The sequence below is a fragment of the Drosophila busckii genome, chromosome 2L (genome assembly GCF_011750605.1).
Source record: "Drosophila busckii strain San Diego stock center, stock number 13000-0081.31 chromosome 2L, ASM1175060v1, whole genome shotgun sequence".
Lineage (NCBI taxonomy): Eukaryota > Metazoa > Arthropoda > Insecta > Diptera > Drosophilidae > Drosophila > Drosophila busckii.
In genome coordinates, this window is record NC_046604.1 from 2,234,432 (window position 1) to 2,251,343 (window position 16,912).

General features: G+C 38.8%; 2 protein-coding genes across 2 annotated transcripts in view; one reads left to right on the forward strand and one right to left on the reverse strand.

Moving 5' to 3' along the window:
- Positions 1–86: 86 nt before the first annotated feature.
- Positions 87–3,761, forward strand: LOC108608051 (solute carrier organic anion transporter family member 1A1). Its single transcript, XM_017999232.2, has 5 exons — positions 87–294; positions 357–545; positions 1,281–1,437; positions 1,501–2,798; positions 2,854–3,761. Exons 1-5 carry the CDS (start codon positions 228–230, stop codon positions 3,570–3,572), a joined length of 2,430 nt encoding a protein of 809 aa, XP_017854721.1. The 5' UTR covers positions 87–227; the 3' UTR covers positions 3,573–3,761.
- Positions 3,762–6,253: 2,492 nt separating this feature from the next.
- The window catches only part of LOC108607582 (protein bunched, class 2/F/G isoform), a 77,244-nt gene continuing 66,585 nt past the window's right edge, over positions 6,254–16,912 (reverse strand). Inside the window, 1 exon segment of the mRNA XM_033293888.1 lies at positions 6,254–7,088. Within this exon segment, the coding sequence (XP_033149779.1) occupies positions 6,600–7,088 (489 nt within the window). The 3' untranslated portion in view covers positions 6,254–6,599.

Here is a 16,912-nt window from a genome sequence, read left to right on the forward strand (position 1 = left end):
AATTCAAGCGTTGATAAGATAAAAAACGAATGCTTATCAAAAAGGCAACGCTCTTGGCCAGAATTCCAGCATGCTCAGTTAGCAGTGGACAATTAATTCGAATAGTCATGTTCTATAAGTAACGCTATAAAATGTTACTCAACTAAAACAAGACAGAAACCAATACATTAATAATTACAGTTTACAATTAAAACGATACGAAGCTTTCAATTCGAATAAAAAGGAAAATGGCACAGACTACGCGCGATTCGGATTTATCGCAAATTGCAGTCAATGCCAATAATATACCTGACGGTGTGTGTGTGTGTGTGTGTGTGTGTGTTAACAATGTGTTATGCTAATTTATTTTTCTGCAGACAGCGTTGACTGCGGTATTAAAGGATTGGGCTGGTGCAGAGGCGCCACCTGCCAGAAGTTCGCACGCCTGCGCACATTTATTGTTGTGCTGGTGGCTGCCGGCTTGCTCCAGGGCGCCTGTGAGCTCTACTTCCGGGTGTCAGCTAAACAGGTAGCATTCCAATACGGCTACAATCCTCTGCTAGTGGGTGAGTAAGCCAAGTTGGCAAAAACAACAACAACAACAACAATATGCTGAAATGGGGCTGAGGTTTTCCAGATAGAGCGCTTTATCAGTTTCGCGATATTGTTTATGATTTGGAGCACATTTGTACGTGTGTGTGTGTGCGTGAGTGTGTGTCATCAGTTGTATACACATGCTCATAACATTAGCTGCTGTTGTTTTTACTTAAGCGTAATAGTTCTACAGGTTTTTCACAAATGTCTGCAACGTTTTGGGTTTCCATTTCTTAGAATCGAACTAACTCAATCAAGTGTTTGGGGTGTGCTTAGTATATCTGCTTACTGATAGTTTATCATGATGTCGTCAGTAATTTATTGATCAAGCCACAGCCACAGGTGAATTTTTTTATATTTAGAATTGGAGCAGCTTTTTTTAAGGAATTTATTTGTTTACTTAGTACAGTAAACGCTGGCAGGGAAATTCGCTGACAAAGTTGAAGAAAAATGTGTGAAAAATTTGACATAAACTTATTTTCAAACTTGTTTTGTTTGCGTTTTAATTATTTAATCATAATTCACATGCTATTTATTGAACATATAACGGAAATGCTTTTGCATTTTCATATTGCTTACAACTCAATTAATAATAAATTGATTTGCGCTAATTGAATTTGTTACGTCTTCAGCATTACACATACGCAGCGTTATCAACTGTTAATACTTGTAACTGTCAATCGCTAATGCATGCGTTTTATTCACAGATTGGTTGCTGGTTAGCAGTGGACTCTTCCAGGCAGTGTTTGCCTTGGCTTTTGCCTACTGGGCAGACATCTATCATCCGATCAAATGGCTGGTGGGCACATTTATGCTGCAGTCAGCAGCTTGTTTAATTGCTGTCATACCCGCTATAATGAACTTGTAGGTGCAGCGTTTTCAGCTCATACAAACTTGTATTAATATTTACATTTTATGCGCTTGCAGCGCTGATGGCGCCAAGGCCAAGGATGCGCTGCTGGACGCCAATCTGTGCGCCACATCGTTGGCACAATTTCAAAAGCTGACACTGACGGAGGCGCAGAGCAGCACCTTGACGCTGGCCATGCTCTTTGTGCTGCAATTGGCACTCGGCATGGGCATGCTGGCTTATTATACGCTTGGCCTCAGCTATATTGATGACAATTCGCTGTCGCAGGACAGTCCGGCAGTGATTGGCGTCATTTTGGCTGCACGTGCCATGGGCCAGCAAGTGGGCGCGTTCTTGGTGCTTGGCGTGGGCTTAACCAATGTGGGCTGGTGGCTTGGCTGGGTTGTGCTGGCGCCATTGATATTTGTCGTCGCAGTGCTGCTGGGCTTGTTCCCCAAGCGACTGCCCAAGACGGTGATACATCAGGCGGCGCAGCGGATCATTGAGCAGTCCAGCATGCGCATGTTTGGCAGTCAGTTCTCCACCTACCTGGACGACACGGACTTTTGGCCCTCACTCAAACGCTTGTTCAACAATCGCCTGCTAATGTTCAATATACTGAGCGTCATGTTCCTCATGAGCGGCGTGCTCAACTATGCGGTGCAGGAGGAGAGCTATCTGCAGAGTCGCTTCTTTCTGCCCTTCAGCGAGCAGGATGGCTTGACTCAGGAGTGGCGCGCTGCCTTTGTCTCCTACTTTCTGCGCCCGCCTGTCATGGCTGTGGGCATGCTCATTGCCGGCCTGGTCATATCCAAGGCGCAGCTTTCAGCACGCACCATAACCAGCATCAACATTGGCTTGGGTCTGCATCTGGTGGGGATCTTCGTCACCTACATCTTTCTCAACTGCGATGTGGGCGCCATAGCTGGCATTGCGGGCGGCAAGCTAACGCAACCTTATTGCGCCAGTCAATGCTTGTGCACGCCCACCGCCTTCCTGCCTGTGTGCCCAGAGAACAGCAGCATTACCTACTTCTCGCCCTGCTACGCTGGCTGCACGCAAAAGTCATCGATTAACAGCTTCGAGATCTACGAAGGCTGCAGCTGCATGGGTAACCAGAGCATTGATCACTCGGGCGGCGTGCGTGCCACAGCTGGCGCCTGCAGCGCTGGCAGATGCGAGAAGACCATTCTTATCTTTCAGGTACTCAGCGTATCGGCGGCTTTTATATTGGGCGTCAGCTTGATTGGCAAAACGCTGATCACTATACGCGCTGTGTTGCCGCAGGACAAGACATTGGCGCTGGCCTTTGAGCTTATGATTGTCTACTTGTTTGCCTATGTGCCTGCTCATCTAAGCTACGATTTGGTGACACGTAAGTTACATCTGGCACTCATCTAAGTTATTTAATTTATTCAGCTTTTATTTAGGCACCACTTGTGTTTACTGGGCGCCCAACTATGAGCGTTGCTTGCTGCGCGAGACACCCAAACATGGCAACATTTTGAACATTCTGACAGCCAGTCTTATTCTGGCTGGCGTGCTCTTCGATGTGCTGGTCTACATATTCGCCAAGGGACTGAACCTCTACAATTGCAAGGTCACCGACAACAACTACACACCTTCATTGTATGCGCCTGTGCCACATGAGGATGTCAACGCGATGGCAGCACGTGGTGGCAGTCCCACCACTATAACCACTGCCACTTCCAGCTCGCCCATGCAACGACGTGATAATCGGGAGCCAGAGCAGGAACAGCAACATCCACCAGTTGAAGCACGCAATGCTGCTATGGTATTCCGCCATCCCAGCTCGCTGACTGACTCCTCTGGCACTCAAAGCATTGTCGAGCCCAATGGCAGTGGCGTCACTTATGCTCAGGTTGTCTTTCCGCCCGACAAGCGCAAGCCGGATGATGGCAGCACGAGTCCCAAGCGGCTTGCAGTGCCTGCTAATGTGCCGCTGCATCATCTATCCGAAACGGATGTGCGTGCTCAGCTGAACACGCTAAAGTCCTTTAATGCCCCAGCTAAGACAGAGCAACAGCCACCAACTGAGGCGGATTATGCTCAAGTGATTGCCAAGCAGCCCTTGCCCGCTGAGCCGCAGCATCTGGAGAGGCCTCAAAGCCCTGAAACTGATTTCTAAGCTATTTCTGGCTTGCTTTTTGTATTCTTAGCCTCATATAATTCATAATACTATTTGTTTAAGTTCATTATCCATGTTCAAAGTACAACGGCGAAAATTGTATTTTAATAATAACATTTATGTATATGCATGTAATGTTTTAAGTTGTAAGGCTAAGCTGCTATATTGTACGATTATTAATAAAACGAATTGACAATAAAAAAATTTTAATATACAAAGCGAGTTTGTTTTTTTTGTTGGGTGCAATGTTTTTGTACAGGGCGTGGTTGCTGTCTCCATTATCTTAAAAGTATGCTACGCTTTATGCTTTGCAAGACAATTGTAAAAAGTGTTGCATACCACCAAGGGCTGCCAAGCACTGGCGATCCTCTTGAGAAAAGTGGCCATATCTCGGCAGGATCAGCTCGCATTTCCAAAAGGTTTGGTTTCCGGCACAGGACGAGACCCTGCAAATTTTTTCAAGAAATTTTTTTGTGCAATTTTGTTTATCCTGGTATGCAGTTCGATAGATTCGATGCCCTGGAGCTCGAAACCGCGTGTCCTTTTTAAATCGCAAGGAGATCGAAGGAGCAGGAGCTAAAAAACAATGATATTTGCCCCTTGAATGTAAGCAAAAAAAGACTTAAGCAACGAACTTGCAAAACACATGTTTAATTAAGAAAAAGACTTGGAATTGTTTTTATTTATATTGTATTGTTTCCTTTATTTATAATAGATGGTTGTTTTTTTTTTTTTTGCATGTGTTTTAATTAGTTTTTTGTTGTTGTTTTGTTGTCTTACAAACTAATTAATAAATTAATAATTAGGCTTAGAAAAAAAGAGTCTTAACTGGTACAAATCAATCATGGGTAGCAATTAATAAAACATGACAAAAAATGTACTTAAAGAAAAAGGAAAAACAAAAAAATACTAGATGAAAAATATAAACAATTACATTCATTTCACATTTGGATGGCGTATGCTATGCGTTGACCAAATAACCATTGCAACCTCCTAAAGCAAAGTCAGTTTTGTTTTTTTGATGAGGGGAGTATTCTATTCAGCTAAAAATGATCATGGTGAATCACTTATAGTTGGATCTTAGGCAAATGGAACTATTAAAGAGCTCCTCAGCATTAATAGTTGCACCTTAGACAATTAGAGTCTCTGCAGGTTGCCTCTGTAGCATGCCACAGACAGAGAGTGGTGATCAATGCTTTTGTTTAGAGTGTGTGTAAGTGTCTTTTGCACAAAACTTGGGTTGACTTTGGGAGCTAGCCTGTGTTGATATTCGGTGCTAGGCAATCGTTAATTTGGTTACGCGTTTTTGTTTTACTTTCGCTTAATTAGTTGACGCTCTTTTACTTTCAGTTTCAGTTTGTGGTATGTAACAGAAATCTTACAACAGATTTGCTTTATGCACTTATACAAAAATGTTTGAAATTAATATTAACTAAATTGTTAACTAAATATTAAGCATAACAAAAATATAGGACGACTTTTTGCTTCTTAACTACGTTATTTTTAGTTCTCAGTGTGTTTGTGTGTTTTGTTGTTGCTTTTTAAGCCCAGTTAGCCCGTTTGTTGACAACTGGGGGCAAAGAGCAATTTATAATTGCAGCTTTTACACTTTTGTTATTTATATATATATATATATTTTCTATAGACGCTTTGCTCATGTTGCAAGTTTATATTTACAGTAAAATGCTTTTTGTTGCATTTACTTGCACTAATAATTTTGAACATATATTATTATAGAATTCTCCTCGTGTAGACTTTTTTTGAATTGTATGTACGTATAATAAAAACACCCACAAAACTACAATTTTGGTTTCTTTTCTAAATTTACAATTAAAACAAATTGGGAATTAAATCATATAGTCGCTTTTTTCTTGTTTTATATTATTATGCATGCATATTAGTTATATTTGTATATTGATAGTTTTTTTCTTTTTTGTTTTTAGAATAAATTGATTAAAATTTATTGATTTCTGTTGCACTTTGCATTTCTTAAATAATTTTCTTTTTGCTAGTTTGCTGACTCACAAATTGCTATGTTTGCTTCGATATTTTCTTTGCTTTGCTTTTTTATACAATTTACAATGCACAATGCAAATTATCACATATTTTCTTTTTTTATGTTGCTTTCATTTCATTTTCATTCAACTCTGTCTGGTGCATACCCATTACAATTGATTGTTTTTCATTTGTTTTTGTTATTTGACTTTACGATTATTTTGTTGCAGATTGGGCTCAAAATTTACTTGTTTGGACTGCAAGTATTAAATATACTTACAAGTATTTCTTGAGTCAAATTTAGTTATTTTTGCAGTAGTTCTTTTGTATGTGCATACGTTTTTATTTAATATTTTGTTTTTCTTCTTACGAGCGTTAATAACATCAAAAACAAATTCATTGTATTAAAACAAAAATAAACAAAAAAAATAAGAGCGTTTAAAATTAAATAAAATAATATAACTGTATATGTTTATGTGTGTACGTGTACGTATATGTGTGTGTTTGTGTGTTGTGTAGCGCAGCAGCGCTCACTGTTTAGCTGTTAACACGCAGTCTCTGCTATTCATATCTATTTGAATATGTTTATGTGTTTGTTTGTGTGAGTGTGTGTGTGTGTGTGTGTATGAGTGTGCATGTGTGTGTTAAACAAATATCACAATCGAGAAATTAACAAAATGGCGTTTGATTTTACCAAACTAAAAACAACAGCAGCTCAACAGCAGCTCAACAGCAGCGAGCGCGCTCTCATTTCATTTGTTGTACTTGCTTTGCATTGAGCTTTTCATAATACTTTTGGTTGTTGTTGTTGCTGCTGCTGCTGCTGTTAGCTGTTGCTGTTTTTATGGCTGCCGTCTCACTCTGTCTCTCGTTCCATTGCGCAGCGCACAACAAAATTGTAGAACTAAGTTTAGTAGACAATTAATTTTCTCTCATTATTTCGACAATCCAGTGCCCACGATGCGGGGGCGACTTTGCAATTAATTTTCCTTTCCTCTAAATTAAACAAAACTAACCAAACTAACAGTGTGCTTAGGACATGGGTCCGTTTGTGCTAACAGCTGCTGTTGTTGGCACATTGCCGCTGTTAGCGACGCTGCCGCCGTTGGTCGCTGCCGCCGCCGCCGCTGTGGCATCAGCAACTGTGACGGCAGCAACTGCTGCATCGACAACAACGCTGCCGTTCTCAGCGCTGCCGTTGGCTAAGATTGTGGCTGGCGCTGCTGCTGCTGGACTGGTTGCTGCCGTTGCTGTTGCAGTTGTTACTGCTGCTGCTGCTGATGTTGGTGCTGCTTGGATAGCTGGTGTTGCTGGTGGCGCGGCCACAGCTGCTGGTTGCTGGCTGCCAGCAATTTGTAATTGAATCTGCAGCTGCTGCAGTGTCTCTGGCGTCATGTTGGACTTGAGTATGTTGTTCTCTAGCTCCAGATTGGAGATCTTGTCCATAAGCTCGGAGATGCGCTCTTTTAACACTTCCACCTCCTCGCGTACTGCGATCATGAGATGTGATTTGACCAGATCCTAAAAGAAAAGCAATAAAAAATAAACAGGCGTTAGTTAAATTTAAAATTAATTTGATAAGCACATTCAAATTTCTGTTGCCTACTTATAGATGCTTACATAAACTTAATAGCGTCTGCACTGATCTTTTCAGTGTTAAGTTAACAGCGCTGCTTATGATACAGCTGCTGTTAAAGTAACAGCGTATGCTAACTAACATAAGCAGTTATTTCATGCGCTTTTCTTTTTGTATTAGAAAAATCAATTAGTTCACTAAACTCATTTAGAAATCAATAAAAGTTTGCTGACTCAAGTTGCGTGTTTTATTTCTATGATAATTGTTTTTTTCACAGTCAGTGTCAATGTCACACGCCACGCGTGTCTCGCTGTTTGTTGTTGCATTGTAAAAATTTAATAATCCCAAGTGGGGTTAAGCAAAGTTAGCATGACAAAGGCCGACGACAAAAGCATTGACTTAAACTGTTACTAAGTCGCTGTTGTTTGTGGCACGTGCAACACCCACACAGTGACAACTAAGTGATTGCAATTAATACTTAATGAAAAACAGTTGACAACGAAGCACAACAACAGTTGCAAGTAAAGCAAAGCAGCAGCAGCTCAGCTGTTGCCAAAAATAAATTATGTGTGTGTGTGTGGTTGCAACGTTAGGATTGTTCTCGATGAGATACAAACAGGAACGCCTTTAAAATCACGTCATGCTTAAAATACCAATCACGCGTTTCGTGTGCCGTTCGCTCTTAGTCATAGAAGAGGCAAATATTATATAGCGTGGGTATCGAGAGGTTAGAGCATTAGTTTGTGTGTATGTGTGTGTGTGTCGCATGTTTGCAACAATTTTGTTTGCTCTTTGCTGTGGCGGCCTGTGGGCCAAATGCCAAGGCATAAAGCACATTATACACACATAAATCGAATGTGCACGTTTTTGTCGCGCTTTAAGCGAAAATTTTGTACATTTATAATAATTCATTCACTAGATGATTCGCTGCTTTTTTATTGACAGCACAGGTGTGTAGCTAAATTTGTAGCAGGTAGAAAATATCAGCTGCACAATAGCTAAAGAATTTTGTGTTGAATTTTCAACCACAATGAGATGCAAGAGTTGAGTTCAGTTTGAGTGGTGTGTCTGTCTGTCTGGAGAGTTCAAGTTGAGAGTTGAAAGATGAACACGCAAACAGACACACACACACACACACACGTGTTAGTCAGCCTTTTGTTTGCTTCATTGTAATTCCTTTTTTGTTGGTTTTCTTGCTCAAAAAAAAGAACAAAAAAAAAATAAACAAGAAAACAAACATGGCGTCTGAGTTTTCATTTTTTTTTTTCGGCAGACAAAGGAATTTGAATTTTAAAATCACGCGCTTTTCATTATTAGACAGCAAATTTTTCTTGGCATTGACAGCGACTACTTAAAACGCATCCAAACGCGCGCAGCCTCAAAAAAAAAAATAAACAGCAGCCGAACACACATAATTAAGAGAGAGAGAGAGAGAGAGAGAGAGAAAAAAAATCAATAAAAGTGCAAGGTGAAATTGCGCTGCGGGGATGGCGAAACTTTCTCAGAGATGAATGCTATGTTGAGTTTGTCTGTCTGTGTGTCGTCGTTTTCGATTTTGAAAGATGATACATACTTTTGCATTGGGCACCATAACATAGCAGGGGCTATCGTAGCCCTTTTGCCAAATCTCGTAGAGCCAATTCTCTGGCTGGCGCATAGACATTGTGCCCATCATATTTGTAGTTTTAAATTTCTTTGGATTGAATTGAGGAGATGCACTTGGTATTTTCTTTTCACTTTAGTTTGTACACTTTTCGAGCAGTTTGTAGCCCTGGTTCATATATTGTTTTTATTCTGTTTTGTTGCAATTTACATATATCACAGTTATATATTCTTTGCTTATTTATTTTATTTTATGCTTATGCCTTTTTATGGTATTGCGTTGTTCTTATGCCGAAAGTTCGGCGCTGACTGAAACGTTGCGCAGCTTTTTATAAATTATGAGACCGGCGCAAAGCTTTTGTATTTGCATTCGACACACACACACAAAAAAAGCTTATTTTCTTCTTCTTTTTCTTGCTGGTTCTGTTTTCACAATCAAAGATGTGTTGTGTTTTGGCTTGCGGCTGAATTAATATAATTCAAAATGTTTTCTTTGCTTGCACAATTAATAGCTAAGTATTGTTACAACATATACTATAGTTTATGTATTTTATATTTTATTTAATTTTTGTTTGATGTTGCGTGTAGCGAGTTGAACTGGCGACTGAACGTCTGCTCGCAATTACGCTTCGATTTTATATCAAATAGCAGCGCAGCGGCGGCGCAGCAGAGAAGAGAGAGCAAGAGCAAGAGAGCGGCCGCCGCAAGATAATTGTATGCGCAAGTTAGAGAGCGCGCGCATGTGCGAGAGCGAGCGAGCAAGCTATATACAACTGCTGTTCGTGTGTGTGCATGTGTGTGTGTATCACAGCTAGACGGGTATGTATCTCTCAAAGCATTGTAGTTGTTTTTTTCTCGTTTCGTTTCGTTTCTCTGTTTGTTTTGACGCGACGCACCATCGGTTTGTCTTCATCATTTACACACATTTCTATTTATTTACATGCATATATGTATAAAATTGTTTTGAAAAACAAACCAAAAACGAGAAACTGCCAAAGGCAAATACTAGCCACCACCAATTTGCTAACAAACATGCATATAACCGGCTTTTTGTTATTGTTTAAAATATTTGCGCATATGCTTTGCTTCGTTAATAATTTGCCACTCGTCTTTTGGTCTTAACTTGTTGTTGCTGCTTTGACACTTTTGCGCTGCGACGCAATAACTTTATGACACTTTTTTTTGTTTTATTCTTTTAGTGTGTTTTTTATCAAAAAGAGAGAGAGAGAGAGAGAGCAACAAAATCAAAATGAATGCTTAACACACGAAGCAGCGCGCTTCGGCGTTCTTATAGATACATTCTGAGCAGTCCGCCACGCGTTCGCTGCTGCTGCTTCTTGGTTAGCTTAAGGTAGCGGCCCTTTTTGGGTGGCTTTGGGTGGTTTCGAGTTCGAACTGTCTTTTGCGCATTGAGTTTTATGCTGAGAGACGCGGCTTTAGTTTGTGTTTTATTTGAAATTGTACTAAGTATTATTATTATCGTTATTTCCGCCATTGTGCGGAAGAGACAGCAGCAAAGTCAAGGGCTTGGCTGAATTTGCAAAACAAATTGTAAACAAAGGCACAACAAAACAATAACAAAAGTGCATTCAAATTAAAAGGAACGTATTGATTTCATGCACTTGTCGCAGCAAGCAAAACATCTAAAGTCACACGACCCCCTCCGCACTCCACGCCCATGCACAATATATATTTGCTCAGCTGCATATTGATGATGTCCAGCAACAAATTGTTGTACAAAAACATCCGCGTTAAGCGGTAATTATTGTAAAATAAAAACAAACATTTCAAACCCAACAATTAATATTAACAGTTTGACACGTGTTACATACAAATTAAAAAAAAAATATTTTCAAGCAGCAGCCCTGAACCTAAGCAACAGCTTACTATATAAAAAATATATTCACACTATAAATTGTTTGTTGGCTCTGTGCCAATAGTCAAAGTAAATTTATTAAACAAATTGTTGCATATTTTCAGTAAATCAAAAATCGTCGCCGCGTCTGCCGTTCAATAAAAATTGCAAATGCAGTTGATTGGGCAGGGGGCGGGGCGCAGTCACATTCGCTTGACCGCTGATAGAGAGAGCGAGAGCGAGAGAGAATCTCCCACGCAACAAATATTGCTACATATGCGGAAAAGTGATTAACAACAATAACCATTTGTTATAAAAGCGTGTGGAAATTTATTCGTTGTTTACAAAATGTGCAAAAACAAAAATCAAACAACAACAAATAAAAATATTAATAAAAAGTTACTGCAGCGCCGCAGCCGCATGTGTGGAAAATTACAACAAAGTATATAATATATTTTTTTGAATTTCAGTTTGACACGCATTCAAAGCGTGTGAGTCAGACAGCGCGACAACAGACGGACTGGGAATATATATAGTTGGCACAGCTGGGAATATATTATAGTGTAAACAAAACACAAAACTGATTTGCAGCAGTTTCAACTTTGGCGCGTGTTTTGACCGCAAATTAAGCTATAACCTGGACTTTGTGTCTAATCTGAAGCGTAGTGATAAGATAATTGAGCAACAAGCGCGCTTATCAATAGAAAATATCTCACAAGTGCAGCACAAAATAAAAAATCTAGACAGGCAGTCTAAGCTAGTGTAGGTGGTAGGTGGGGGTCTCAATGTGCTTAAAGCCTTTTTAATAGGGGGTGTCAAGCAGTTTACAAGTGACTGCTGATTACAAACGCTAACGACTGGAATTTTACAAGTGTTTTTTAGAGACAGAGACAGAGACAGAGAGAGTGAGAATTTAGTTTTGTAAATATTGAGCCATAAGGTTTTTGTCTGTCAGACAGCAAAACATTTGTTTAGCTATAGAGACAAAGGTGCATCAAGTGTGTAAATAGTAAATATAATAAACTATATATAATATAATATGGCATATATTAGTTACTTTGCAAACAATTTGATGCGCCAAACATTTCACTAACTAGCTATAACTATAGAAAGTAATACAGTCAAGCCTCTTCAATCTAAACTACTTTGCAAAATATATGAAACATTTTATTATATTTTGCTTTAGTTTTTAGACCTTAAATACAATAAATATCATTTGTTAGTCAACAACAGCTGTTGCCAAAGTCCCTAATGCTCTTTTGAAAGCAAAATCGATTTCCAAGAGCTCTCATCAAACATCAAACGCTTCATATTCATATAACGGTTCTCTCTAGTTTAGTTTTTCACAGCAGCAAAGAAAAATCACGCCACCTGTCGCTGCCTAACAGTTCCTCAAGCAAATGTTTGCCATCAATGAGAAGACAACACAGCAGCTTTCTTTATATAAATGACAGCTGTGTGCCACAATAAAAATTTTGGCAAGCAAAATTTACCGTTTGATTGACAAACTGACCATTTATTCTTTTGTGTTCATTTCCTGTGATGACAACAGCTGCGACTGGACATTTGCCTTGAGCAACAAAATGCTTATCTGCTTAGCTCGAGAGCTCGCTTATCAGTAGCCAACGAATTCGCCTCGAACTTGTTACAGCCAGAACAACAAAAACAACAACAACAACAATAATAACGCATAACAACTTGTAGTACAATTATTTGTTGCTTTGTTTTGATTTTTGGACTCGATTGCGCTCGGTTTTATTGGCTTAGTTTGGAAACTAAAGTGTAGACTAGCGGGCGGCGTGCGGTGAGGGGCGTGGCAGCTGCTGCTGCTGCTGCTGCTGCTGCTGACGTAGCTACTAAATGGCCATCAATTGAAATTCATTAAAAACAAATCAAATAAACAAAGCGACAAATGCTCAAAGCACACAATAACAATGTTCACCCAAATCGGTCACACGAAAAAATGTGGATGAGACATAGAGAGCGAGCGGCCCAAAGCAAAGACCAAGGCAACGACGTTGTTATCATCGCATCATCTTATCACCCTGCCTGCTTGTCTGGCAAATAGCTTATCAGCATTATATGTCACTCGTTAGTTCAGTTCACACACGCTATGCGTGATTGCAAAAAGCAACAAAAACTAAACAAATAGACTAGCTAGCAAAGATTGCCTAAGGCAGCAAATAAACAATTAGCACATTTGTTTACCTCAGCGTTAAAAAAATGGGCATAAATATAAACTTTAAAGCTAAATAGTATGCATGAATATTTAATGCTTATACATTTATTTGCATTACATTTAGCAACAAATGCGCACATAGTATAAAACAAATTGTCTATAACAAGCCAATAGAGCATTGGCTGTGCAATCAAAGGAAATACTAATCAAATGCTAAACGAGCTCAATAGCAGCAGATCAAACAGCCCTGAGCTGCAAAAGAAATTGCACAAAATAGACAAGCAAGTTGATTTGTTTTAAATTTTCAATTCGTCTATGCTTATAATACCGAAATAAAGTCTATTGCTAAGTTTGAAGCAGCTGCTGCTTGTAGTTTCCAAGTTCCTTGGGGCTATATCATACAAACAATTTGATTTGCTAAAATTTTCAATTCGTATCTGCATATGATACCGTAATAAAGTCTATTGCTAAGTTTGAAGCAGCTGTTGCTTATAGTTCCTGAGTTTCTTAGGGATATATCATACAAACAATTTGATTTTCTGAAATTTTCAATTCGTATATGCTTATAATAACGAAATAAAGTCTATTGCTAAGTTTGAAGCAGCTGTTGCTTATAGTTGCTGAGTTCGTTGGGTCTATATCATACAAACAAGTTGATTTGCCTGCACTTTTTAGCTTACATCTTCTTATAATAACGAAATAAAGTCTTGTGCAAAGTTTTGAGCATGTAACGTTTACAATTCCCGAGTTCAGTGGGTCTATATCATCAGCTGTCTGTCTATTACATTAAATGTCAATTAGTGCGCTTACTAAATAACTTGCACTTAACATTTGTGTGCATATTTTTCAAGAAATTGACCAATTAGTACGAAATATTCTAATGAGTATTCTTAGTATTTATGCAATTAAATTGCCACCCACGCTAAAAAGGCTACAAAGTGACGCATTTGAATCGTAAAATTCAGCAGGCAACTTTTGCTTTCTGTGTGCTTTGCTTAAAAGCGTGCCAAGAGTGGGAAAAACTAGCCTCGTTCATCTATAATAAAGACGCGGCATAGATTTGACAGCCGAACATGTGCGGCACATAAATATGCATGTATATATTAGAAATACAAGCGTTTGACAGTTCTAAATTAGGTTGATCGTTGCCGAAAATATAATTCTTACTCATAGCCAATGGTATGGGCTATGGGCCGGCAAAGTAGAAGGCTAAGTAAAATTAACAGCGGATTTTTTTTTAGCTAGAAAGCAAAGAAAAGCCTTAACCCAAAACAATTGTTAGCATTTAACTAATTATGCGAAAATGGTTACAAGGATGCGCGCAAAGGAATTCATAAACAATTTAATTTAGTACAAAATTCAGGTCATTGACTAAGTTTATACAAGAGACTGAAAATAAACTGAATTTATTGAAAAATTTAGATTTTCAATGCGTGTGATGTTTGTGTCTGTTGCCAATTTAATTCTTCATTTTGTTTTGGCCTTCGCTACGCACAAAAATGTCAACAAGTTAATTATCACACACGTGCCTGAGCCTGAGGCGCCACCAAGGTAATTTTTACCTGCCCACACTCTGCCAACATCATTTACAACTAATTAACGCGTCTAGCCATGGGCCGCAGCTACCTGCAGCCACAAGCCACGCCCACCCAAACCGAATGTGCAACTGCCACAGACACTAAATTGCGTTTGACCATTGCCACTTTTTAATTGCATTTGTCGTTTGTCGTGCGTTTTATGATTGGCAAATGGCCCAAGCGAAGCGTTGAGCGGATTAACTGGGCTAACTGTTTACTATAGGTAGCTCTACTGACTACCTGTCAAATAAATAGTTACTCATCAGCCATACAGTTTACTCATTAGTCATGAGCATTGTTGTTCTATTATGACAGCGACTACTTTTGGGCTCAGCTCTCGTTGTAAACTATTGACAGAGCTGATAATTGGCTTGGCAATAATTAGCTAGTGATAAGTCTCTAGCCTGTAAAGTGTGAGATATGAGACCTTGTAGAGGTTGCTAGACTGACAATTGCTAAGGTTAAAGAATTATTAAATCATTCTCAGTAATGCAAAATTCAGTGGAGTCAGTTTACTATACAAAAAATTCACAATAAAGAACGATATTCCTTTTGGATAGTAAACGATGAAATTAGGGACTCAAAAGTAGAGAAATTCGTAGTTTTCGGAACTTTGTATAAGAGACTTATAGTCAAAAATTACGCTGCCTAGTTTTTATCAATTGGAATGCGCACAAAGCTCTTAGAGCTCTATACAGTACTTAAAATATTTTAACTCTTAGAACTTAAGCAGAAAAATCTTTCAAATATTATTTGCACAATTATTGACAAGCTATCGACATCTTTTTATATCTACGACTTTATTAATTCCACTTGAGTTCCCACAGCGTACCCCAAACTGTCTTTACATTGTTTACCAACAATATACAAGAATTTCTTCTTGTTTTTCGGGGGCAACCATCTGGTTGTTCATAAAATGCGAAAACAAACGCTTGATTTATATCAACAATATGGCCGACCGATCGCATTACCATATACCCACATACACAACACTCCCTAATGAAATACCAAATACTACTTCTACTCTAGGGTCTAGAGGGGGCCTGTCCGCCTAACACACTCTTCGCCAAATAGTTCGTAAACAAATGAGGGGCACAAAGCAAAATGTGCGAAACTAAAGCGAAGAGAACAACACGCAGAAATTTAATGAAAATTTAAACTCAACAAACAACACACGCTGATCAAATGCGAAAACAGAAATATAATCATGAATTATTCAAGGCCAATCAACAAAGAGCTACACTATTAGTTTGAAACTTTGTTTGTTGTTGCATTGCCACCACCCCTAGTCGAAATTTGTTATACATAAGATATTTTAATTGTATTGTTTTTGCTTGAGTTTGTTTTGTTCTACAATTCGTTGGGGCTCTATTTTTGGCAATTTCTTGAAGGGTTCAGTTCAGTAGTTTTGCGCTTCAATTGATTTTGCTGTGGAATTTTACTCTATAGTTGTGCTCACTCGCTTGGGGCTTTGTTTATTGATATTCATTGAGCTTGCCAACAATATTGTCAATTGTGTGAAATAATTTCCAATTTGATGTAGACATCAAACGGCAAACTAATTGACTTACGCAGACCGCAATAAATATATTATAGTCGTCAACTTGTATACAAAGCTTACCTGCAATGAGATAAAAGACAAAAAGAAATGTGTCAGAAAATTTGTTATAGTTATAAAACTGTCAGCAATTGCGCTATGCCAAAACAAATTAAATTTATGATAAACAAACAGGCAGCAGTGTCGTCTTATAAATATTATTAACAACAAATTGAACGTGGCGAAAAATATGTTTTTCTTTAGCTAATTTATAATGCGGAAACAAATGGCATCACTCTTGCTATAGATTAATGCGATTCATGCATTCTCTGTTTATATCGTTTGTTTTGCTAGACTATAGCGTTGCTATATATTGAAACTTTCCACTGTGCGGCGCGCGCCCAGGCCTAAATATTTTGGTATATTGATGCCAATAAGCGTAGACAAACAAAAAAATTAATCATCTGGTACGACACATTCTATTGCAAAATCGTCTAATTATAAATCGATGCTCAGATCGAATCAGATCTCGCTGCGGTTCAACAATATGCAAAACTGTTAAACGAGTTGAGCGCTTTGAGGTTTGAGTTTGGTTTGTGCTGCGATCATGGCCAAATATATCATTAATATATATTGTGACGAGGTTGGCCAGCCAGCCAGTTAGCCAGCCAGGTAGGTGTGTCTGTATCTGTGTCTTGTCTGTGTCGCAGTCGCCAGACGCACGCACACGCACCAATACTAACAATAACAACTTGTTTGACTGGTCGCCAAAGTCAATAAAAGCTGACACGACTTCAATAAGCGAACGCATTTAAATTAGCTGTGAGACATTAGCGAAATTCAAATACGCACTTTGTATAATGCATAGAAAGAGACACAGAGAGAGAGCGAGAGAGAAGACATTTTTAGTTAAGTGATCAGCTCAGCATTTCCATTTGCTGCGTATACTTAATATTTTTAGCGCTATTTTAAATTTATATTCCTTTTGCACATTATTCATTTCAGCTAGCCACATAAAT